Here is a 26,494-nt window from a genome sequence, read left to right as displayed (position 1 = left end):
TGATCATTTTAATGTGAAGACATATTTTTAAGTACCGTCATAAGAACAAAACAATAATACAAATTGAATTGAAAATATCACTCATTAGCTGCACTTGTGCCGTATTCGGACAAGTTATGACCATAATGACACAGTGCCGCAAAGATGATCAGTAGTGGACTGACACACCGGTGCACGATCCATCCAGCCACTGTTAATGTCGAATCGTGTTTTATATCCTGTCTAACTCCTTGCTCATTATGAAATGTGTGGTTGGGATTATTCTGGAGTCTAGTAACAATCTCATATTTTGGCTTTGTCCGGCAGTTTTCTTATCCAATGAAATATTTAAAGTAGGACAACAATGTTAATATTGGTATTGTGAATTTGCATGCATGCACATTGTGCTCTGTGTGTCAATATTAGCCACCGACACCTCTCGAGAAGACTTCAAGCAAAGGCAGTGAGGAATTTATGCCAATCAGTTCTTCTCACAACTTTCTTGAATTCTTAAATTTGAATCATTCCATCTCAGAATCTTCTGCAAGCAATGAGGTAAGCATCAAAGAGCATCAAGAATCGAAGCGCATCAAGCCACTTATTCTTCATACACCATGTGTATTTGAAATGTACTACATGGACGGTTCATGTGATCTTGCAGGATACAGGAGGGGATTTGTTTGAATCAACAACACCATCACAGGACCAGCAACACTGGTATGCAAAAATCTGGGATTAAAAAAAAAAAAAAGCAGATGACTTGTATGCATTATTGAAGAAAAATGCCTTGTATTAATTTAAATGAAAGTCCTGGAAATACACAACTCACAAAAACATAGGAACATTGGCTTTTGGGTGAACTTTCAAGATTTATCTAAAATGCAATATTGACTTTACAGGTGAACTTAAATCGACCACCCCAAAGGTTTTGCACACTTCCAATAGTTTAATTCACATTAGTGTTTTCATGACGTTACAATACATTTCTTGATTCAGTTTTATTTGGTATTTAAACGACAGGGTATTATGCTGCTGATTCATAATCTGTCGCAATAGACAATTTTTTTTTTTAGGACTGTGGTCTGTGAGATGAAAGAAAGTATTTGAGGTCACCGTTCAAGCTAGCACCATCAATTGGTGGAGGCCCTGAACATATCTAAGGAATCAGAAAATGTGAGCAAGAGAACAGAATTGAAGAGTGAAATGTTCATCAAGCTGGATAACAGTCAAGTTTGGGTGGAATGTAATGGGTTCTTCAGAAAACTAAAACTACATACATATGAAGTAAACAAATATGATTAAGAAGAATAATGTTTTGTTTGAGGAGGAAAGGGTGGGAAAAAAAGTATTAAAGAACGATGGCCTTTGACTTTCTTTTTTGTATCAGTTAAATTAGATTTTCTTTTTTAACTATATTTACTCCGAATTCATTAGCAGAGACAAATATTTTTAGTCAGGTGTGCAAATAATTGTAGCTAGAACTTATTCTCCCTACTGACAAAGTTTGTGTCCAAATGTTGCTTAATGTAATTTGTGTGTACACAGAAGAAAAGAAAAAAATCGTTTAGCTTTGTTAATACAAACAAGCTTGAACTTGTACTTTAGTCAGTTACATTGAAGGTAAACAACAAATAAAGATCACATTCCGGAGCTGGATTATTTTTGCTTTTGTCTCTATGGTTGGTTAATAATCAGTATAATAATACCAATTAATTTGACTGCTTAATGATGCCAGCATTACTAAATGTTTGTTTTTTGTTTTGTTTCAGGAAGGACGTTGAGGATTCAAGCCAATGGCAGTGTGAGTTCAGGGGTCAAATCAGAGCACTGAGACAATGGCTGATGTGTATGGAGATGAGGCTTCCCCCCTTTAACCTCAGGGTCAGTTTTTGCTTGTTTTCTTATTGTTGTCTCTGTACTCATCTCTGCTATTTTTCTCTTCATCCCATTTTCATGTTAAGGATATTTTTTCCTTTACCAGCAGGACATTTAGCTTGCAGTACTTTTTTTTTTTTTTTTAATAGAGCCACTTTTGTCATACAAAGCTTCACGAAGTTACATTAGAATAGTTACGGTACACTCCCCCTAACTCCAAGTCGTATGTTAGGTTTATTGAGTATTCCACATTGTCATCGTGTAAACATCAGTGCATCTCCAAAGTATTTACACAAATAGAATAAGTTCTGAACTAGTTGACTGACCTGCTGTGGGGATGGTTTTCAACAGTAGGAATTGGAAGACTAGTCAGGATTTCAGGATGGATGCATAGAGCAATGTACAGAGAAATCTTGGCTAAAGAGCCGCTGCAGTGTGCTTGGGACTTCAGACTGCATAGGGCAAATATTTCTTCTTGCAGGACAACCAGCATAAGCAAACAACCAAGACAACAAAGTGGTGACTTCCTGAGAACTCTGTGAATGTCCTTGAGTGGCTCAGACAGAGACCAGTCAGGAATCTTCTGGAGAGATCAAATGTTTTTTTTCCCCTGGTCTGGTTATTGGGTGTTGTCTATCAAGTTTTTTTTTTTGTTGGGAGGGAGAATTTATTCCATTTTGGTACGAGGCTGTAACATAAAACGTGGAAAAACTTAAACATTGTGAATACTTTTTGGATGCACTGTCTGTGACATTGACTTCAGCCCAGTGAAACAAAATGGATGGGTAGTTTCTTTTGTTTCTTTCTTTCTTACCAAACATAATACAATGAAAACCTAGATTTCTACTCCTGCAGGGAAACCTCTTTAGACCACAGGGGGGCAGAGGTTTGGGGGAATCAGGCTTTTTGTGTTTGGTCTGGGAAGCCAGGCTACACAAGTGTTTATCACTGGAGGCCCTCTGCTCACATGAATGAACACACTGAAAAGACATGAAATGCTGTGGGGATGACAAGGACAGGGTGTCGCAAAAGAAAAGAAAGGAAGGAGGAGCATTGCGGTAAATGTGATCATATCCCACTGTTTTATTGATCACCACTGTCACATGAATGTTTATATCAAGTGCATTTATTTTGCCATGTGGAAAGATGTATTAAGAAACATCATTATTAAGAAAAAAATCACAAGAGCTTAACATGAAATTAGGTAATAAAAATGTATAACTAAGGACTTACTATATATATTTTTAAAATGTGTAAAGTGTTAAAATATAAATTAGGGGATTTCTGGCAAAAGAAAATCTTGTCTGAAGTGTAATAAATAAAAAATGTATAACTAAGCACTTAATATATATATTTTTAAAATGAGTAAAGTGTTCAAATATAAATTAGGGGATTTCTGGCCAAACAAATCTTGTCTGAAGTGAATTAGTTGAATTGAGCAATTAGTTGTGTTAGAGTATAGTGTTGAGGTAGATTATATGTTTCTAATTCTTCTAATTCATTGAGGGTTTGCAATATACATAGTATAGAATAAAATAAGTATTAGTATAAAATAAAGTTTAATAACAAATGGCATCATTTTGGGTGATTGATTCATTTCATGTTTTGTCATATCTGCATGTTTCACCAATGTGGCTTGAATGTTTTGGGTGGCTTGTCACCATCCCCAATGAGAGTGTGTTAAATATACACTTGGCTCTGTAATGCCTTCGTCATACTACATCCGGTTACAGACCTTTGTCATGCTAATGTTGTTAGTCTGGTGCTCTGCTATTTTTTTTGGCGTTGTTTTTTTCACGTTGTACCTTTGGGACTCGTTAGTTATCAGCATGAATGAGGACCTAGTAGATACAGACCTTTAACATCACACTTCAGAGGCTCTCACATCTGCTCCTGAAGACATGAACTATGCCATAATTATCTATTTGAACAGAAATGCTGTCGTTTTTTTTAACCTTTTTGTGGAACATTTTTTGACTGATTATTACATTTATAATTCGAGGCTTGAAATAAACAGCATTGCAGCTTGCGAGGGAAAAGTTGCATTTTGCATCTCATCAATACATACTGCCAAATTTTGTCATATATGTCGACCAATAATAAGAGGGGTCTTCATTTCCTCAGGGACAAGGGGTTTCCTTGCCCAGAATATGGTAAACATGGTCACCCCCCATAAATTTCTTTCCATAGAACCTTGAGCCTTTCGTAGGCTTCTGTCCCACTGAGCGTTGAACAATTGCAAGTGTTTTCGAAGGCATCCAATGCTGCGTTCACATCAGAATTCGTCAGGGTTCGTTCGAGGTTGCAAATCTTCGCAGAACGTGGGAACTGTTTTATTGGGTTTTCTTGTCGCAAGAAAAATTTGAAAATGTCCAATATTCCCTTACGACAAGAAAAGTACAGGCTGCTGACCGTTTGGTGAACATTTGGGACCTTGATTAAACCCTGACACTCGCAATTGCTCTGTGCTTTACATGCTGTAGGGTATCAAGTCCTTCATCTGAGTATAAAAAATACTCAAACGTAAAAACGTATGATATGGTTGATCCCCAAGTGGCTAAACCCTCATCCAAACCATAACTGTAACTTCTAGCATCAAGGCAACCCGACACGGCCCAGAAAGCCCAATTGGGAAGTACTATATAGCCTTTCATTTACTTTTCTTTGAAGCAACCACTTTGGGTGATAAATGAATGTGCGTGAAAAGGGCTTCTGGTTTGACCTAAAGAATGAACCCTCCTTTTTGTGTCTCATGAACGGGGCAAATTACCATGTTTGGGGGAGGACACATTTTGAAGTCTTATTTAACAAAATTTAAAGAAAGCAGTTAGTTTAAGAATGCAGAAATTTAGCATAACAATCCTGTACAATCCTCTGTTTTTAGGACTTGGTTTACTTTTTAGACAATGGGAACTTATTTAAATATTTGTTTTTCTTTTAATATTAGATTGAATTTTTAACTCCTAACCTATGTTCAGAGTCATGGATTTGATTTAAAAAAGTTAAATACTTGAAATCACAGTGATCCAAAGAAACAGTTCTGTATATCAATCTGGCTGCAGATTGTCAATCGTAGATTCTTAGAATACACATGAGGAACTCTTCTTCAGCTCTCCCCAGGGGTTTAATAACATCACCCCACAGGCGTCATTTATGCCATTTCGCTCTTTCTGGCCAATGTCATTGACATTTGTTTTCTATCAATTCCTCCAAAACTAAAAACAAGACAAGTAGTGTTTTAATTTTTTTTTACAATAAATTGCATTAAAAACAGATTTAGAAAACGCTAAATTTGTTCGGAACTAAATATTAGGTTGGCTTTAAAAAACTAAGATTTAACAGAGGAACACTCAACTTGTGAATTAGGTTGGGAAAAGAAAAAAACGATCTGCGTGCGTGACTGTTAATTGGAATTGTTAAGTAGGATAGTGCGTGGGTGTATGCACGGTACAAGCGTGCATTTGTTAGTTGGATCAGTTGATTTGGTTCATTATTTGGCTGGTTGGAGAAATACAGAGGCAACAAAATAAAGAGGGCACGACATACACTTCTGGGAAGTGACGAGCGTGTACACTTCTTGTGTGCTTATGTACACTTGCACAGAAAACAGTACTCTATTCTGTAGTTTTACGCTGGGAATGTTAGTCTTTTATTTACTGTAAACCCAAAATAAAAGTGCCCCGTTTCTTATAACATCCAACAATGTTCACATGAATTGTTGCGTTAAACTAAGATTGGTAGTCCTCAGAAATATTGTGGCATTTTTAAACAAGATATTTCTCAGTAGGAGTCCTTCCTTTGCTTTTTAAGGCCATAAGCAAAGAAAATACTAATGTTGTTGGTATCATTGTGAAGAATTCTTTGTTTCTGAGCAAGGATTACAATAGATGAAAGTAAAATGAAATGTAATTTGAGATATTTCGCAGAAATGTGTTGCCTTTCTTGCTCCTGAGGAGACATGCTGAACTGACTGAATGGAGAATTAGCAATGCAAGGGGGTTGGGATGTTGTATGAGTGGGTGGGGATCAGAGTGGGTGTGGGTCTCTTCTTTTGTCGCCTGCACTTCTCTCCCTCACCACCAAAAGGGGAATGGGCTGAGGCAGCTGTCACTTAACATGTGAATGTTTTGAGGGCGGCCCGGGGGCCTTTAGAAAACTCTTCTTTTTTTTTTCTCCCCCCCACCCACTCAAGTCGCGGCAGCATGGAGTTTTTAAGCTGCTTTCAGATCCGCAGGACAGCCTTATCGGGTGAAAAGAGGGAGGGTATGAGGGGAAAACCAAGAGAGAGGTAAAAGGGTCACTTTGCCATCCAGCTGCCTGGTACGGGATCAACCTGAGCAGCATCAGACTTGGTGAGAACGACATCGTCTTGTGAAATGGATCTGTTCGGGTCTGACCTCCATGTATAAGCTGCACTTGGCAGTGAACTGTGGGAGTTCAATTGAGTCGTTGGAATACATTGTCTGCATCTCGGCGCACTATCCCATCAGCGGCGTTAACAAGGAAGGAATTCCTCTATCACAGCTCTTACAACAAAGAAGAAAGGGAGAGGAGCAGAGAGCCGGTGGGAGGAGAAGTAAGCTGAGGGGAGGGGTGCACTGTGAGGGGAAAGGAGGAGGACATTGTTTCCCTGTGACTGTGGGCAACGGAAAAGCATGAGTTATCAGGACATGTGCATGGTTGTGTTTAGAAAGTGTGTTTGTAGGTGAGCATGTATAAATGAGTGGAATTTATTGATTGTGTATTCAGGAGAGCATGCATGTGTATGGGTGCACAGCCTTCAGTTTGGGATGTTGGAACTGGGAGGCCACTCAAAGGATGCTCAGACAAAGCTTTTTTTCTTTCCTGTTTGAATGCTGAAATGGGACTGGCTGGATTCCTTTACTCATGTTGTTGGTCCCTGGTATAGGGTAAGTGTAATTCATGTAATATCTAACTGCCCAAACTCCCAGTATTAAACTACAATTTGTGTTTCCAGTGCATGAACTGCTAATTCACATTATAAAGGACTTTGGACTGTGGTTTGGCTATATTTGAATAAAGAGCAATTACTTTGGACAGGCTGCAAAATTCCTGCAAAAAACATATATATGTATATTTTTGTACTATGGCCTCTTCGTCCTGATTAACATCCTTGAGCCATTGGTTAGCCTTTCAATGGAATACTATGGGCTTATTTTGTTATATGAGTCTCTTGAGTAAATGTATTGCCCAATATGCACTACAATCATTATTTTAATACCTCGCTTAACTGTGAGCGTAAAAGAGCAATACTCTACTGCTGTAATTCGGGATTATTGCTGTGCTGCTAGTTCTCCAATTGGATAATTTATTTACACCTAAGGATCATATTTTGTTACTAATGAATTAAATTGAGTGCATTGATTTACTAGAAATAACTGTTGAGAGCAGAGAACCGGCTGGTTTGAATTAAAGTAGACCCGGGTTAAGTGATGAGATGGTTAGGTCATTGCAAGATAATGAAATGGATCAGTAGTATTATGACTGCTAGCTCACAGACAGTTACTGGCATTTCAGATGCAGGAGCAAGGGATTTTTAGGGTGCCTTGATTATAATGTAAGTTGGGACAATGAAAAACTTTATTTGTTTTGTATAATTTAACCTCACCCTTCATACAGACCTAAAAAAACAGAAACACAGTTTTGGGCAGTGGGTGACTGTTGCACAGCTTAATTATTAATTTCATGAGATCACTGTTTTGTGGCAATAAAAGATGGCACACCCATGCTTTTGAATTGTTAACCTATGTGGATATAGCCAGATACTATGTGCCCCACTGGTGGGCAGTGAAGTGAACTAACTGGGTAATTATTGATCTAGATGTTGAGGCTTTGTCTGGGACCACTCTCTGATCAGACTCAGTACTCCCCTGTGGATTATCTGACAGCATCAGCTGCCTGGTGAGACATACAGTACATGAGATGCAATTACTAATGGACACGAAGGCATCATACTTCGACTCTCATTTAGTTAAAAGCCATGTCCTCTAGAATGTGTCTAGTTTAACATTTGTGTGAGAAAAATGAAATTCAAGTTCAATGTCATAATAAATTTTTTGTTGTTTTCCATGGCCACAGACTATTTGGATCACAAAAGGTATTAAAAGCACACATGAACTATAGGCGGTCAAACAGTTAATTCCCATTTCTGTTTCATGAGCCAACCCTCTATTTGTCTGTTGATGCAACACAGTTGCGGACCCTCTTCGGTCATCAAGTTAAGGTGACCTTGAGAGGTCTGAATTGGGACAGCACCGAAGGTAGCACGCCGTGAAACTTGCAGGGACATTTGCTGTGATAGTCTGTTGAGCACATCTTAGCTTCTTTAGTCCTAGATCACTGTACAAAACAATTAAGGCAGACAACAGAAGTGTTTCTTCCAGTCCGCTTGTGATTAAAGGACATACAAATCTGTGTCCAAAATATATGTTGATACTGTTAACACTAGTTTGACAACAAGTTTAATAGAAGTGGGTCACTTGGACTTGGCTGAGTGAATGGGATTGGCTCATTGCCACTGGTTCATCATGCCGACAGTGGGATCCTTGACATGCCTGTCACATTGATTTGTAAGACCAGAATATTTTAGCTGCGAGTTACAGCATGTGTGTATGTGGGCTAAATGAAAACAAAAGCACAGCAAACATCAGAGCCAAGTGTCACGCTAGGGTTCCTTCTGGCCAAGAAAGGAGTAATACAGAGAGCTGGTTTCATTTTAGCTGTGGCATGTAGTGCTGTGAAAAAACAGTGTATTTTTGCATGATGATTCATTTGTCTTATTTTAGGTAGCTAAAGGAGAATCTACATGCATGGCCGAGGGCTCTTACCTCAATTATTGCCTCATTAGCCTCTGGGCTGAAGGATTATGGGTAACCTCATAAGCCGGCCCAGCTGCCTGGGCCAAAGGTCCAAGCATGTGCGATCAGATGAGGACTACCTGAAAGAGTGCTACCAACGACGAAAAGAGTGTCAGCCTCCTCACCATGGGCAGGATAAAAACAAGGACAGTGTGGCGGAGACAGTCAAGGAGGCACAAGAACCTCATCCCAAGAGAGAAGAAGGATCTCATACACCAGTTTCTGACAAACCCCTCCACAGCTCCCCTGCTTCCACAATCAGAAGTACCAGTACGTTGGATAATGCCTGGCAGGGCACCCCTTCTCCTGTAAAAACATCACGAAATGGGACACTGACTAGAAGAACTGTTCCCCCAGAGTTTTCAAGATCTCCCTTGGCTTATCCTGACAAGACTGCTGCAGAGAGAAGGACTAGTTTTCACAGGGGAGACTCTAGAGAAGGAAGTCCCTGGTCGTGGAAGACGGTGGCATCACGGGAAGTGACGGAAGTGACAGAGGTGACTGAAACTATTGTGACTGAGATCGTGGAGGTGACAGAGTATCCAACAGGAGATAAGGGAGGGGACCCCATAATCACAAGAACTGTTCGAGTCCTGAATGGAGTTGCCCAGGAACTTGCTGAGGTTGATACAAAAAACTTTTAACATTATTAAATCACTCAATTCCTTCATTCCATCCCTTTGTTTTGTCATCTAAACTAAAATTGTGTATTTTAAAGCAATGCTTGGTCTCAATCTCTGTCCGTGGCTCGACGTTCATCTATCTACAAGTGTAATTAAAAAAAATGATGCAACCTTGTTCACTTCACAGCTCCAAGGTGATGGACACTCAAGCTCAGATCAAGAGTCCTGTGTGGATAAATGGAAGGTATGCTTTACCGTTTCATGTTCACAAAACTGATTAGATTTTGCCTTCTAAGTATTCATTCAATTAATTGATGTGGTCAATATTATGGGATGCATGATTTTCCTAAAGGAAACCAAGTCTACTTTGGCTCTGCGAAACATATCTACTGATACTGGGACGTTCCTTCAAAGCCTGGAAGCCTTGCTGACATGGGTGTGTGAAATAGAGGAGCTCACAGCTAATCAGAAGCCTCCATCTTCAGAAGTGAAAGTGGTGAAAGCACAGCTTCAAGAACAAAGGGTTTGTTTCTTATCACCTCCTTTCACACTCCATAGACACTTAAATTGCCTTGAGTAGGCAGATGGTAAACCAAAATAGTTAAGCTGGATGAAGGTATAGCAAGGTAAGACCTGTTTTGAATGAAAGTGAAAGTGCCCTGTTGAGGAGTGAGTGGGCAGAGTTTGCTTACCTGATGTTGGCAAATCTCAGAGGAGGACCCTCTGGACCCTCCGGATTATGAATGAATCATTATGAATGAATATTGAATAAATCTTGACAGTGACATTTCCATGTTTACTTCTGTCATGTGCATGCATATTAGCCAATTGTTGTTGACATTGAACATCTTTTTTTACTCTTTTGGTAATGTCATGAATCATCAACTAAGCATAATATTTTACTGTATGTTTTAGTTCCTGCTGCGCCTTCTAACAGACAGACGGAAAAGTATCCATACTATGTTGTTAGAGGGTCCTCGGCTGGTGGAGGCCCACCCAGGAGAGGAGGGGGATCAGGCAAGGGTCAAGCTCTCTGCTCTCAAACAGAAGTGGGAGTCCATACAGTGGGAGGCGGATCAAAGGTCAGCTATTACAGGCATTGTCTTCAACACACACACCTCACTAGAGCTTATTTATTAACTATATATATTCTTTGTAGGAGGGACAGTCTGGAAGGCATTCTACCAATGGCCCGACTCTTCCAGGAAGGCGTAGACAATCTGCAGCAGTGGCTGATATCTGTTGAGCAGGCCCTAGCTGAACTACGCAATGCTGAAAGAGTGATGCTGAATCTTTCAGATGCCACAGAGAGGGCTAAGGTTGGAAATGTTGACCTCTTCTTCATACTGTATTATTTATTTATTTATTATTTTATTATTATTTATACAAGTTGAACTTGACATGCAGTCATTTCTTTTCAGGCATTTACTGATGAGATTCAGGCTAAAAGTGCGGAGCTTGCAAAAGTTCAAAAAACAGGCCATGAGCTCATGGAAGTGATTTCAGGTAATAATATACCCACCAATTCATTAGGATTTCATGATGATTGCTAAACCGAAGGTGATATTTACAGGCCCTTCCTCCTTACTTTATATTACTATGTTAAATGTAAAGTGCTTTGTTACAGCTGCATCTGTTGCAAAATGCACTATATAAACAAAGTTATATCGTATCGCATGGCATCGTATCGTATCGTATCGTATCGTATCGTATCGTATTGCACTATACCAAGGATTTATGCTGTGACTGTGATTTCAGAGGAGGAAGAACACCAGGTGCAGGAGAAATTAGATGGACTTCGTATCCGATGCTCCGTGCTAAATCTGAGTAGTCTGGATGTACTACAAAGACTGGAGCAGGCTCTGGAAGCATCCAATCGCTGTACATCCAGCCAGGAGGACCTCCACCTGTGGCTGGGTCGTATTGAGAGAGAACTCTTGGGTATTGCAGGAGCACAGACATATGGCGGCGATGCAGTGCTATGTGCAGCTGAAAGACAGCGGGTAAGATCAAGCCGTTGAAAATAATGTTAACCTAAAATATCCAAGTTACTTTGTTACCAAGCTCCCCAGACATATGGTTGTCATTCCATTGAGTTCATCAACATTTGCTAATTTATCAACCAAGATTGAATCATATTAATTGCTGGACTTCACATTTTTACATTTAACTGTAATGTTCCTCTCATTTGCAAGACAGTCGAGCAAACGGAAAATACATATCTTACTAACTTCAATTATCAGTTAATTAATGCTCGGATAAAGCAGGTGGATTTAAAGTTAGTGTTACTTACAGCAGTGAAAAATGCAATACAATAGCTAGTTAAGTACTATATTAAATATAGCATTACATTGGTGAGACTAGCCAGACTGCATTCTCAATTAAATGTTAGATCCGTGGCTGTAAACTACCTCAAATATTTGGGAGAAACCAAAATGTCAGACCAACATTAAAATCATTTGGCTTGGGGGTATGTTACTTTTATAAATACTATTCATACTATTTTATATAGTTGTGTTTAAATGACCCTCGTCATATTTTTGATGACTCTATTTATGTTTTAATAGCTCGAACAGGCTGTAGTGAAAGAAGTGGCTTGGTTTAAGGATGCAGCGCTAAGACTTGAAAAGATGAAAACTGTTCACCTGGATCCTGACCTCATATCAGAACAACTCAATGAGCAGAAGGTTGTGCACATTGAACACTACTTTGATTTGTATTGTAAGAGATTTTGCATAAAGGTGCAATTTAACTAGTTCAAAGCACAAACAAATTGGGTGTTTTGTCTCCTGGGTAGATTTTGGCTGTGGAGATTCTTCAACACAGGTTCAACATTGAGAAGATGGTAAAAATAGCTGAACTCTTGCAAACATACAGCGAGGAAAGTGAAGTGTGGAATCTGCAGGTATGCACTTTAACACATAATACCTTGCTTGCAGTGTGTTGTTGGAGTTTTAAAATTGTCCTTTTATCTTTCTATGCAGACCCCATTAGATGCCTTACAGGAACAATGCGCCACCACATCAGCGACTAATTCCCATGGAGTTTTGCAGCTTGAGCATGCTCAGTCACTTGTTGTTCAGTTCTCGGAGGGCCTTACTGAGGTTTCACCCTGGCTAGATGAAACAGAAAGCCTTGTTGGGCAGCTCTCCCTCAGCACAATCAGCTTTGAAGCATTACGTGAGCAACAAGACCTTTTACAGGTAAAAAGAGCCTTCTCCACATTACATCATCATGTCTCTTTTAGTGAATAAAAAAAGTCTTTTTACCTTACATTCTGAAAGTTCAGATGTGTTATATAGAAGTAATTTTCCTGTTATCTAAATGTCAAGAGCCTTATCTCCTAAGATCCCGATTCCCAAATCAAGAATGATCAATTGTGTGCTTACACATTCCACATTAGGTAGACATAATTCTGGCTCCGCCCGGTCAGTAGATCAGCTTCTGTTGTGCCCATTTTCGCACACGCAAATCTTCAGCAAATCAGGCTGTAAGACTTTAAACTCAGTGATGTTAAACAATTTAATTCTTTTCCTCCAACTTTAAGGGTCTCAGGGAGTCAATAGCTGAACATCGGCCTTTGATCACACGCTTATGCTCCTTGGCCAAACGCCTGTTCGAGCTAAACCCAATTCAGGGAGAGGGATTTTGCTGCAAAGCCACGGAGGCTGAGGAGCGGCACAGAGCCATCAGAGAACGTGTCAGAGAGACCGCCATTGTACTTGAAGACTCCCTACCCAGATTCACTCAAGTAAGGTTCCACCAATTGTAAATTAGGATCATGCAAGTACACGTATTTGATAACAAATTTTCCAGAAAGGCAATGGCATAAACAGCACGTGGGTGTTTGAATGACAAATTGGGGCGTATCGCTTGCTCAAAGGAACAGGAATTCAGTAAACGTGCACTGGGTAGCACGTACGCCTCACAGTTAGGAGGGTGCGGGTTCGATTCCACCTCCGGCCCTCCCTGTGTGGAGTTTGCATGTTCTCCTGTGCTTTTGTCAGCCTCATTGTAACATTGCGAAGCCTTTAATATGTTTGTTTTTGTTTTAACAATTGTGGCTTGATATTCTCAGATCCAAAATAGTTTACTTTATTTAAACAATGATTATTTTATTTTCTACCACTTAACCTGATATTTGCCATGAAATGACTTGATTTGTATTTTTGCATTTTTTCTTTCTCCTTTCTTATTTGCTTTTTTTTAACACAAACAATCCTTAAATCCACAATGCCAGTTGTTTTTTAAGTTTGGTGTTAAATCCGTTTACAATGCTCAGAGAATCATTGTGTTGTTGTTGGTATGTGCAGAGTGCTATCAACCTTTTGAATTGTTTTTCCGATGTTGGATGACCTTATATAATTATATAAAAAGCCCGCGTGGGTTTTCTCCGGGCACTCCGGTTTCCTTCCACATCCCAAAAACATGCTTGGTAGGCCGATTGAAGACTCCAAATTGTCCCTAGGTGTGAGTGCGAGTGCAAATGGGTGTTTGTCTCTGTGTGCCCTGCGATTGGCTGGCGACCGGTTCAGGGTGTCCCCTGCCTACTGCCCGATGACGGCTGGGATAGGCTCCGGCACTCCCGCGACCCCCGTGGGGACTAAGCGGTTCAGAAAATGGATGGATGGATAACTATTATATAAGCAATAATGTTATCAAACCATCTGTCATCCAAATCATTAAATCCATCGATCGTCCTTTGTCAACAATGGGTGCGCGCAGCTGACGGCGCTCGCACTTCAAAATATTCCACAGGCCCATATAACGATATATAAATTAGATATCAAATAACTATTATATAAGCAATAGTATTACCAAGCCATCTGTGCACTCTAAATCATTAAATCCATCGATCAAATTCCTCGTCCTTCGTCAACAACGCCGCGCGTGCGCCCTGACGTCAGCCTCGTCGTTATTCCACAGATCTACTATATAACTATATTGTAGTGTTAACAAAGTTCAAGGAAAGACGTGGGTTTGGTAAACGGCTCTTTATTTAACAAAACAAACTTCCAGGCGTGTGGTGGCGTGGACTTCCAGCCACGGAAGTGGAAGAGAGCTCCAGAGAATAGGACCGGGCGTGCGTAAAAGCCATGACCGAGCCCCAACCACCGTCCCCGGACAGCCACCCGGCCGAGCGCCGGCCCTCGACTTCCATCCACGGAGGTGAAAGACAGCTCGGTAGAGTAGGACCGGGCGTGCGTAAAAGCATTGTCCGAGCCCCATCCACCGTCCCTGGACAGCCACCCGGCCGAGCGCCGACCCCCGACTTCAATCCACGGAAGTGAAAGAGAGCTCCGTAGAGTAGGACCGGGCGTGGGTAAAAGCCATAATAGTTTTTCAAATCTTCTGCGTCACTCCAAATCCTTAAATCCTTCAAACTCTTCGTCCGCCGTGTCACTTAGAAACAAAGCCGCTAATGATGCCGGTAGTACGTGTGGCCCTTCGTCATCTTCGTCATCCCGTGATCAATCTTTGTCCTTTATGTAAACAACCGCCGCGCCACGCCGCGTTGCGCTGCTGACGTCACTTGAAATTCAAATTACAGTAATCCCTTGCTACATCGCGGTTCGTTTATCGCGGTTTAATATTATTTTTTTTTTGAACATTTTTTGAAAATAAAACACATATAAGTCGCTCCTTATTATAAGTCGCCCCCCCACCCAAACTATGAAAAAACCCGCGATTTATAGTCCGAAAATTACGGTAATTACTCTGTATTGAATATGAAATGTATTTTGCAATTAGATTAACAGTACTAGTATGTACTTGGATGGCATGGTGGGGTACTGGTTAGCACGTCCGCCTCACAATTCAAAGGGTGCAGGTTTGATTCCACCTCCGGCCCTCCCCGTGTAGAGTTTGCATGTTCTTCCCGTGCCTGCATATGGAGGTTTTCTTCAGGCACTCTGGTTTTCTCTCACATCCTCAAAAACATGCATGGTAGGCAGATTGAACACTCTAAATTGCCCGGAAGTGTGAGTGTGAATGCGGATGGTGGTTCATCTCTGTGTGCCTTGCGATTGGCTGGTAACCGGTTCAGGGTGTCCCCCGCCTACTGTCCGATGACTGCTGGGTTAGGCTCCAGCACGCCCGCGACACCTGTGAGGACAAGCGGTACAAATAATGGATGTACTAGTATATAAGTTGTGTTACGAATAAAATATTTTGTTATGCATGTAATTTGCCTAGGAAATCAGAGCAAAAGTTCAAGTGTTACATTGTATTTTGTTGCAATATTAATGCAACCATTTTAATTTCTTTAGCTGAATGAGAGGATGGTTCTTCTCAGAGAAAGTCTTGACCGCCTGCGCAGTCACATCCAGAGTCCAACACCTCTTCAGTGTCTGACCCAGAGGATTCAGGAGCAACTGCATGACAGCAAGCACTTGCTGTCTGAACTATCCAAATTGGAGCTCAGCCTCACAAGTGTCAAGACACAGGCACAAGACTTGCTGACTAACACAAGGGCGGCAGGAATTATATCCCTCGACACAGGTGATAATCATTGCTTGAATGTTACCTCTTTACATTCCTTACAGACAGAGATGTTGCCTTAATCCATGTCACAGTCATCTACTCACAGTGGCGGAGCTAGACTTTTATCCTTTGGGGTCAAGGGGTAGCCAAGGCTAGCTTAGTGGTCCGCCAAGCAAAAAAAAAATGTTTTTTTTTTAAATATCTAAAAGTCAATTATCTGGCCTGGCGCCTACGGGGGGGCGTTCATGCACATTTAAGTGTGTGGGAGGGCAGTGTCTCTTCGGCCTCCTATCTAGCTCCGCCAGTGTCTACTCATATTAATATTCCATACTTGCTGTGTCACTGCTTCTCACCACGAACTTTGTGACATCTTTACAATGCTAGCAATCCAGGAGCAAGTCTCGACTCTTTCCCAGCTGTTGGATGAGACGCATAGTCAGGTTCAAGAAAGGGGAAGCTGGTTGCTCAAACTACTGAATCTATCCATGACGTTTTGGAGTGATGTTGCTGAGGTCACCGCAGCTCTCAGTAATGCTCAGCAAGCAGTTTTGGATCTTAATGCAAGCCAAACGGACTGTGAAACAATCCGCCAGTGCTTAGAGACCATGCAGGTTGGCTACTGAAATCTTAAGCCTTACAGTGTTACAAAACACAAATTTTGACACAATTATTCTTTAAATCTGACATCCAACAGACACTCAGGGAAGACATTGACACTTTGCAAGGAGATTTAGACACCCTTGGTGTTCTCGGAATGGATCTGATGTCAGCATGTGGGGACACGGACAAACCGGATGTCACAAAAAGCTTGGATGAAGTAAGGAGTATGATTAAATTTATCATTTGTGATGATATGAGATGTAATGAGAACAACAATGTGTTTGACCTTTTTAAGCTTTATTGCCTGTGGAACAATTTGAGTAAATTATGGAACGAATGCCATGAGAAGCTAGAGGAGTCCTTCCAAATGTCCTTAAATTACCAAGACACTATGCAGGTATGTATATGATTATGGATCTTTTGTGTTTAATAAAGGAGCAGGTACTAAATATTAGTATATGTTTATTCATGCATCTTGTTCAGTATGAAGATTAGTCAGTCAGCCTAACATTTTACATTTTAGGGACTTTTTGAGTGGTTGAAATCTGCAGAACTGAGGTCGACTGAAGAGTTCATGGTTGGAACTGACCTAGAATCAGTCAAAGAGCAGCTGCGTGAACTCAAGGTGAGGATTCACTATGATATGTAGCGCGAGTAGCAGGCCCCACTACATATCACTAGTTGATTAATTCTGTTATTTGTGTTTCTCAGGAATTTAAGCGAGAACTGTACCAGAAGAAGATTGAAATAGAAAGCCAAAACCATCGCTTTGTATTTCGATCGTCACCAGGCTCAGTCTCACCCCTGTGTGACTTTCGACTGCGTTGGGACAATCTGGAGTCAGAAACTGTCAACAGACAGGTGAGCGAGTGTTTGGCTTGCTACTTTTTTTGTTTGCAGATGTATTTTTTTATATACTTTTTTGTTTGCAGCATCAACTGGAGTGTGCTCTACTGGGTTTGGGACAGTTCCAACACACACTGGATGAATTACAGACATGGCTTGCCCATACTGCTGAACAATTGCGGGGCAAAAAAACAATTAGCATCGACCTGCAGGCTTGTGAAATAGAGCTGGCCAAACATAAGGTTGGTGATGAGATAATAATGTTCAATAGTGAAAATGCCTGCAAAAGAAAGTCGTTGTGGCAAACATCTCTCAAATTGCAAACAATAAAACCTCAAATGATAAAAAGAAACATACATGTACTGTTTCCTGAAAAAGTTATGTTTGCACAAATTTGTCCACATAAATATGTAACAAAAATTTCCAGATATAATCCAAGAACAAGCTCATGACATTAACTATGGAACGTCTCTCTTTTCTTACAGGTGTTGCGTAATGATGTCATGTCTCACGTTCGCACAATGGAATCTTTGAACCAGGCAGGCAAGGAGTTGCTAGAAGTTGGGTCCGGGGACTGTGCACATAGTCTTCAGTCTCGACTGGACCAACTCAGTGAAAGCTGGGAGTTTGTTTGTTGTGAAACTGAACGTTATCAGCTGGAGTTAGAGAACAGACTCAGTCAGGTAATGATTTTCAATTGTAAGTGTATAATTACGGGGTACCGTCTGTAAAGGAGCTCGATATCCCATCACCATGATTTTTACGAGATCTCCTTTTTGGGTTACCAATAACATGATTGTGCACCTTTACTCAAGTAAAATACATTTTATGTGATCTTTTGCAGGTGCAAGATATTACAATGGAAATTCAAGACCTCCTGCAGTGGTTGGACAACACAGACATCAGGTTGCCATCTTCCAAATCCATGTGGGGAATGCCAGAAACAACCACTGAGAGGCTGAATGCTCATTTGGTGAGACACACAAACTATTTTACAAACTTTGTAACTCAAAGTGAACCTACTTGCTTTGTTCTGCACACTTGTAACAGGAATTATGCAATGAGACAGAGTCAAAGCTTCACACCTATACAGATGTGAAAAATGCCATTCAAAGAATGCTGGAAAGCAGCAATGTTGTGCCAGGATCAAGTACAGAACACAGCCTGTCCATAATAGAACAAAAGTGGTCTTCCGTGTACAACAAAGTTCAGGAGCGAAAGGTCTCTCAACTCTTCCGTTCTGCTTCATCCATTATTAATCTTAATGATTAAGACATGATACAGTTGTGTATTGTTTTTTTCCCCCCTTTTTTTAGGCAAAGCTTATGAAAGGCTTGAAACTGGCCAAGGAATTCCACAGTGACGTCCAGGACCTTCTCACCAAGATGTCCAAGTGTAAAGAGTCTAGTGGACTCCTCACACCTCCCAGCTTTGTTCTGGACACAGTTTATAACCAACTACAAGATCACAGAGTAGGATGTGTTTTATACGTCATTCTTCTTGTTGTTTTTCAGCATGACTTGATGTAATAACTGTTTATTGTTGAATTTATACATATCTGTAAAGACGCTGGTGGATGAGGTGAATGGTTATGGGGAGAAGAAGACCACGGTAGAGAGTGCTGGCAGTAGACTTGCTGCGCTTAGCAGGAAAGAGGATTGTGATGTCATTCATAACCTCATCATGACTGTCCAGGATCGCTACAAAAAACTACAGCGGTGTATTACCGAGAGAGGCATTGCGCTAGAGGAGGTCAAAAAGAATGCCAAACAGGTAGAGGTTTTTTTTTTATATTTACAATCACCAACCATTATAAGCATTAACCTTGAGTGTGAAACATGGCATCCCATTTTGAACTGACTGACTGTTACCTCCACTCTATTTCAGTTTAATGAATCTTGGCGCCTCCTGGTGGACTGGATGTTTGAGGTAGAAGAAACCTTAGACAACCATAAAGAGATTGCACAGTCACATGAGGAGATTAAACAACAACTAACTGAGCAGAAGGTGCGGTTTGCGTTTAACAACAGTTTTGTCATTTGTACATGTTCACCGATCCCGATCATTTTCTTTAGGAGTTCCAGAAAATGCTTAGATGCAAGAGGCCAATGTATGAAGCGACGCTAAAGAGTGGCCGCAAACTTCATGAACGAGCTCAAAGTAGCTATGACCAACAGCACCTGGAAAACCTCCTGGCTGAATTGAAAGACTCCTGGGACACCATCAATGGAAAGTCAATGGAGAGGTATCAAGATACGTTGTTGTTGGCAGGAGAATATTAAGTCCTAAGTTTAAAACTTACTTATGTTTTTCTACTTGCAGACAACACAAACTAGAGGAAGCGTTGCTGTTCTCAGGAAGGTTCACTGATGCTCTTCAAGCTCTGAATGGCTGGCTTTATAGAGCTGAGCCCCACTTAGCTGAGGATGTTCTTGTCAGTGGAGACAAGGACATGGTCAACAATTTGATAGACAAACATAAGGTAAGGCAAGAAAACTGAATTTTGACATTACTAGTTCCATGTTCTGCGAAACACATTGTATTTTTAACTACAGTATATCAAATTCCCAAGAATCACCTCCTTTCTTGTTTTGCCCCGATGATCATAATATTTTCATTTTTGTTCTGACTCTGAAACCTTGAGAACTGATTTGGAAGTAACGTTGTCATTTTCATCCCAACGCAGCTGAGTGCTTTCTATTGGCTGACACACTTTCATTCACATAATGATGCCCTCTCAGAAATTATTTTATTTCATATGCATTTTATTAGTGTCGCAATTTCGCACATTCTCATCATTGTTCTTGTGTAGGCATTTCAAAAGGAGCTGGGGAAGCGGGCAGGGTGCATCAAGACCCTGAAACGCTCTGTAAAGGACCTGACCAAGAGCAGTACGGCTGATTCCCACTGGCTGCTGGAGCAAATGGATGAACTGGAGGGCCGCTGGGAGGTGGTGTGCAGGCTGTCAGTCGGCAAACAGGACAGACTTGAGGCTGCACTTCAGCAGGTAGTTCAAGCTTTGTATTAGTAACTTTGTGCTATGCGATACTTCATAAATGTTGATAGTATTGCTAACTTTCATATCTTGATCTTTGTTCTCTTGAGGCTGAGAAGTTTGATGGCCTTGTCCACTCGTTCATGGAGCGTCTCAGTGAGGTGGAGAGGCTTTTTAAATACGGGGTCATACCGGAAGAAGAAGAAAGTTTGCTTGCCTTCCACAAACACAATGAGGTAAACACTGTTTACACAGGTCAGAGCCATAAAATAAGTCTGATTAGGATTAGTGAGCGACTCAATGAAGTCTGGTAATGGGAACTTTGTCGCCCATGATTGTATTCGTAGATCATTAAAAAATGTAATACATTCATGAAAAATTGACTTTTGCGTACTTTTCCACAGGAAACAATGTTTACCTTAAAAACGCAATCAGCAGAGTTGGAGAAGATCCAGTGTCTGGGTCAAAAGATCCTCTCCTCTTGTCATCCAGACTCAGTCGTAACCCTCAAGTCTTGGATGGGTGTCACCAAGACCCGCTACGAGGAGGTGAGCGATCTGGTGCCAGCATAATGACAATGACACATTCATTCTTCAGTCAATGATTTGCCAGTTACACTTAGTACAGGTACAGTATTCCTCATTAGAGAATCCCTTTTGTGCTTTTCTGAGATAGGTTCTGACATGGGCCCAGCAACAAGGCTTAAGGATCCAGACGACTTTAGCTTTACTGGAGGAAGAGAGAGCGGAAGTCCAGAGGCTGTTGGAATGGATCTCCTCAGCACAAGAAGCTCTCAGTATCAGAGATGAAGAGCCTGTGCCTGAAAACACAGAGCAGAACCAAGAACTTATTGAGCAGCACTGTGTATGTGTTTTACCATCATGTAAAGAAGAAAGGTGCCTAACCCTTTACCACGTCAGCTAAATGTGATTTCTTCCTGCAGGTATTCATGGAGGAGCTCAATAAGAAGCTACCAGAAGTTGAACATGCAACAAAGTCCTGCAAACGCAAAAGTGTTTCAAAACATCAGGTTTCACCCTTCAAACGAACAATCATAAGTAAGGACACCACTGTTAATGTGCCACACATAAAGCAATATCAACAAATTGTGTTTAGAATTTATTCGACTTCCACGCTTTGTCTACCCAGAGAGGCGGAGCACTCTAAAGTTGCAGCCTACAGCACCACTCCCCCTGGAGCACCTTGACCCCCAGACCCCACTGCTCAGTCGGCTGGTCAGTCAGTGGCAGAAACTTTGGCTCCTGGCGGTAGCAAGACAAAAACATCTTGAACAACACCAGCAAAAACTCAAAGAGGTCATTGTGTTTGTTGAGAATGAAACAAGTACACTGTTGGAAGAGTCCAATGTGTATGGACCCATTGTGATTATTTTTTTATTAATTTTGATGTGACATTAAGCCCTGTATTTTTGCTTTTTTTTTATTTAAATACAGATTGAAGAATTTGCCAACTTTGACTTTAATATTTGGCGAAAACGTTACATTCAGTGGATAAGCCATTTGAAGTCTCGCATCCTAGATGTATTCCGCAACATTGATCGGGATCAGGATGGACGCATCAGCCAGAAAGAGTTCATCGACTACGTCCTGGCTTCGAGTAAGACCTGCTGGCGCTTCTCTTTTGTTGTTTTGTGTACTAAAAAATTCATAAATTACCAATTATGAATCAAAAATGACCAGTGAATGTGATGCTGTTTACAGAACAGAAAACCAGACAAATTTGCGACTGTGTCTGATTACTACTATTTAATAAAGTAATGAAAAACTTTTCAGAAGTCACTCTGAAGCCATTGCACCAAAGGACATGTAAAAATGTGCTTTTACAAATTAAATGCAATCATTTTTTTGACTCATGTGCTCCATTGTCACCAACATCATGTCCATAAAACGTTTCTGTACCGCGAGTATTTAATTGTATTATTATTACTTCCCTGTATCAACTGACCTCCCTCCCCACCCCATTCACTGCAGAATTCCCCACCAACTCGCTGGAGATGAATGCAGTTGCAAACATTTTTGACATGAACAGTGATGGTTTCATTGATTATTATGAGTTTGTGAGTGCGCTGCACCCCAGCAGAGATCCTTACAGGAAAACTCTGGACGCAGATCAAATCAACGAAGAGGTACATTGCTTACTAGTGAAGAAATTACTTGCCGTGACTCAAATGGTTCACATACTTTTGCATTTTTCTTTTTGCAGGTGAGCCGTCAGGTATCACAATGTAATTGTCCCAAGAGGTTTCAAGTAGAGCAGATCAGTGCCAACAGATACAGGGTGAGTTATGTTTCTTTTTGCCTTACAAGAAATATGTTTGACAGTGAATTGTCATTGCAAGTTTTCAATTGTGTGCAGTTTGGAGATTCCCAACAGTTGCGGATGGTGCGTATGTTGCGGAGTACACTGATGGTCAGAGTGGGAGGAGGCTGGACTGCTTTGGATGAGTTCCTGGTGAAGAATGATCCCTGCAGAGGTAAGGTTACTGCAAACTGGACTTGTCTCAATAGCATTTTTACTTTAAGGTCACAGTTTGATGACAGAATGCATCAATAAACATATCAAATGCATTTATAAAGATAAAGAAATATAGCAAGTCATTAATTTAAATAATAGTACGGTAGTATCAAGGTTGTTTTAAGTTCCAAGCATCAATCACAAAAGATGGTTGTAGTTCCCAACCGATTACCACTAAACTTTGTGGGAAATGAACAAACCGTTACATTTCGGTGCAGATCATGTATCAAGAAAAACAGCAAGTTCAACAAATCTTTTATTTATATGAAAACTTGACAGAAAAAAACAACAACAACAAAAGATCCTTATTACAGCCTACAGGTGGTTTCAGGAAAGGTCTGCAATATATTGTACAGTGTTGACCTTGTTTATGTTTGTGTGCAAACTTGTTGGAACCTTTCTGCTAAACAAAAGATATGCTATGGTCAAAGAAAATAAGAAGATGCATCGAAACCTTGAAACTGTGGTCTAATGAAAAATACAAATGACCTGAGAATGAACAAAATCAGACATTGGATATGTTTAGCCTCGGTGTGAGGGGAACAGATATGCACTGTGAGCAAAATAGCTGAGAACAACATTATCATTGATTAGAGGTGAACTCAAATGTAAATGTGCATGAGAGTTTATAAGGCACCATCAAAATATTGAATTAATGATTAGTTTTGTCAGACCTATTTCATTATTATTATTTTTATTACATTTTAGGGACTGTAATTCAAAAGCAATGCTGTGACTGTCATTAGTTGGATTTGTCTACTTTGTTCATCATTACTTTTGTCTTTAGTTATTTCTGTGACAATTAAGAAATTCTTAAATGGGTAACAACGTTCTAAAAACTGCACTTTTCCCACAGTAAAAGGTCGGACCAACCTGAAGATCAAGCAAAAGTACTTATCTCCTACAGCGAGCACATCGAAAGGTTTGACTGTCAGCAGGTCCAACTCAAGCCTCAGTCTCTATAGCAGCGCCTCCGCCCCCACCAGCCCCATGACACGCAAGGCAAGCTATGACTTACTCACACCTTTGCCACCTTTGATTTGTGCATTACCACTTCATGTTAAATATTTTGTACTTCACAAATGACACCTGACTAGCAAGTCTTGCTTTTCAGGCTTTACTCCGCCGAAGTTTTTCAGGCGACCGTTGCATACGTCCACGAAGTTCCATTGCTGCATTAGGGTCTGAACTCCTGTTTGTCTCTACAGAAGGCCACAACTCTCTATCACCATCAGGTCAGGCAATAACCTTTTATCTCAAGTGACTGCATATGCAGTCTATTCTTTATACAATATATCACTTTGTTTTCATTCTTTCTCATCCTCCAGAAGAAGCTGAGAGGCTGCTCCCTACATGATTGCCTCTGCCTTCAAGCTCCACGTGTGCACTAAACCCAAACAGCCTTATGGCCCTGAATCACAGACATACTGATAAGTAGAAATGTGGTCGAACACAAAATGCAGACCCTGAAAAATAACAACAGAAGGTCAAGATATAGAAAGATCTGCAGCTTTGGAGTGTCTGTTGAAACTCTCCAAGTGTGAAGAATCAAACATGTTCACGCTCCAGTTGGAATTTACACATAAAATATAAATGGACACTGGAAGGTTTTGTAAATGTTTTGCATGGAAACTTAATGCATGGTTGCCTTATGATCATTTTTCACCCTTAGCAATGTTTACTGATTTTTATATTATCAGAATCAGTAAGTATGCTGTGTAGTAATCGTCTGTTTAACCTAATAGTGTACAATGCTCAGTTGCGAACATTTACTGCCATGGAAAAAAAAGTATGTTTTGTTTGTCCACTGAGAATCCAAAAACACAAATACCAAAACCACTATTAATTTGCGAGGATACAGTATGTTGGTCCTCAATTGTACAATGTAAATTGTTTTTTGTGGGGGTTTGTTTTTTTGCTGCTGCAAAGATGATATTTTTGGCAGGGCCACAACCTTATATCATTTACGGTTTCTGAGGCCGTGCGTTTAAGTGATCTTGCATTGTTTTTAATGCTTTTAGGAGTGTCATCATTGAAAATTGTGCATCCAACAAATGCAATGACATTTTGAAAAGTCGACTATTTTGTCAGGATTGTTTTTAAGTGGGGTTTCATGGAACATTGCTGTGAATGTGTTGATCTGATATTTGCTTTTTATTGCAGTAAATGTTTTTGTTTTTTCTTGAATTTTCTTCACATACAAGCACTTTCTTACTACATTACAGGTTGATTTATTAGCAAAAAATTTAGTAGTTATGAGATACATGTTAAAATCTGTTTTTGTACATAGCCATCAAGTCTGTTTTCCAAAAAATACAATTCAGAATTGACAGTATATTTTTTTTGCTTGTCTAACTAGCAACTTGTACCAAAAGTGCATCTTGTTTCTTGTTTTTCCTTTCTGTAGTGTGGAATGTCTCTTACGGTCAGCTCACATGTAAACAACACAATTGTGCACTGCTTTATTGCTCGTTTTAGTATGTGATAAATGAAAGATACCAAGCAACTTTATATAAATTAAAATTTTCTTTTGGGGTACTGTCTATCCATGACAATTAAACAAGCTGGTCAGTGAGAGCGCAATACATTTTTGCTATCGCAGCATAAATGCACCATTTTATGTTCTTGTTTTTCAGATCTGGTATTGCAGACAGAAGGTGAAATATAGTAGGGTTGAGTCTATGCAGTTGAATTGATTCATTAAATATTTTTAAGCATAGAATACGCCTTTTGGCCTCAATTTGTTTGTGTTGGGATATGGGATATATTGTGGAGAAATAACATTTCAACTCAATTACTATGCACCTTTAACTTAATCTTTACATGTTCCTGTATTCAGCACTCTTTACGATGTCCAATTTTGGCGACCTCTCAATTTAGGTCACTAATCATTTTCTGTTGAAGTGCACCAATAAATGAATAATTTGTTACAAAATTCAAATATTGGTTGTGATTATTGCCTCAATATGATTCTAGTATTAAACAATCACATTGTAAGTCACTGATTTTGCTGTATTTTCTATCCCAAAAAGTTATTTGTTTGTTTTTCATGCCATCAGTTGCCATGTTTTGCCATCACGTCAAAGTAATAGTAGTATTACTTGCAGTTGTAGTTATAGTGGTAGTACAGGCTGCAATAGAGTAACAGTGCTAGTGTTATGTGAAAATGTAGGCCATATATGCATGCATAGACCTCTGTTGTGCATATTATATAATCATCAAGTCTCAGTGGGAGAAATTTGATCTGTGGATCCTCATCTCAGTTTGCTATCCCGCTGTCAATCTTTCTACAAACAGTCATACTGGTTCAAACACAGCAGTTTTCAAAAGAAAGCAGTGTATTGTTCTTAGAAATTACTGACCATGACCCAGATCAGAACAACACCCTGCTGCTAGGTTTTGTCAAAGCAAGTTGGCTAGCCTGTGATCTCTTTGGCTCATGTATACTATACGGGATGATAAATTGGAAAAGTTGATTAGATCCGGCCGTAAAAATGCCTCAAGAGGAAGTTAACAATGTTATTTACAATATATATAATATAACTACTTGAAGCACAAATACACAATAAATATTTTTTATTCAAGCAGACAAATTCTAGCTGGAATAGAATTGATGCCATTCTCAAGGACTTAGAAAGCAAATTGGCATTTTTCCTTCAATACGTTCCACTCCTTATATT

The 26,494-nt window shown here is 40.1% G+C and overlaps 1 protein-coding gene across 6 annotated transcripts; it reads left to right on the top strand.

Annotated features, from left to right (window-relative positions):
• The first annotated feature begins 428 nt into the window (after nucleotides 1-428).
• macf1b (microtubule actin crosslinking factor 1b) lies at nucleotides 429-25,755 on the top strand. 6 transcript variants are annotated; one of them, XM_037273074.1, is made up of 41 exons: nucleotides 5,910-6,764; nucleotides 7,697-7,776; nucleotides 8,661-9,355; nucleotides 9,543-9,599; nucleotides 9,708-9,878; nucleotides 10,271-10,437; nucleotides 10,515-10,674; nucleotides 10,777-10,861; nucleotides 11,114-11,358; nucleotides 11,923-12,042; nucleotides 12,153-12,260; nucleotides 12,340-12,558; nucleotides 12,903-13,106; nucleotides 15,625-15,856; nucleotides 16,223-16,449; nucleotides 16,533-16,655; nucleotides 16,734-16,835; nucleotides 16,962-17,063; nucleotides 17,150-17,299; nucleotides 17,371-17,526; nucleotides 17,770-17,967; nucleotides 18,129-18,257; nucleotides 18,335-18,505; nucleotides 18,601-18,756; nucleotides 18,851-19,057; nucleotides 19,172-19,291; nucleotides 19,360-19,529; nucleotides 19,607-19,766; nucleotides 20,097-20,291; nucleotides 20,390-20,515; nucleotides 20,684-20,827; nucleotides 20,955-21,143; nucleotides 21,223-21,337; nucleotides 21,429-21,595; nucleotides 21,734-21,896; nucleotides 22,271-22,425; nucleotides 22,503-22,577; nucleotides 22,656-22,773; nucleotides 23,671-23,816; nucleotides 23,929-24,049; nucleotides 24,143-25,755. In XM_037273074.1, exons 3-41 carry the CDS (start codon nucleotides 8,741-8,743, stop codon nucleotides 24,169-24,171), a joined length of 6,297 nt encoding a protein of 2,098 aa, XP_037128969.1. In that variant the 5' UTR covers nucleotides 5,910-6,764; nucleotides 7,697-7,776; nucleotides 8,661-8,740; the 3' UTR covers nucleotides 24,172-25,755. The 6 variants fall into 6 exon arrangements, with proteins under 6 accessions (XP_037128973.1, XP_037128971.1, XP_037128969.1 ...); XM_037273078.1 differs by lacking the exons at nucleotides 5,910-6,764; nucleotides 7,697-7,776; nucleotides 8,661-9,355 and adding exons at nucleotides 429-696; nucleotides 1,749-1,860; XM_037273075.1 differs by lacking the exon at nucleotides 7,697-7,776 and having other exon boundaries at nucleotides 5,910-6,206.
• Nucleotides 25,756-26,494: the final 739 nt, after the last annotated feature.

Source organism: Syngnathus acus, chromosome 16 (assembly GCF_901709675.1).
Source record: "Syngnathus acus chromosome 16, fSynAcu1.2, whole genome shotgun sequence".
In the NCBI taxonomy this organism is placed as follows: Eukaryota; Metazoa; Chordata; class Actinopteri; order Syngnathiformes; family Syngnathidae; genus Syngnathus; species Syngnathus acus.
This window is presented reverse-complemented; position numbering and strand designations above follow the sequence as displayed.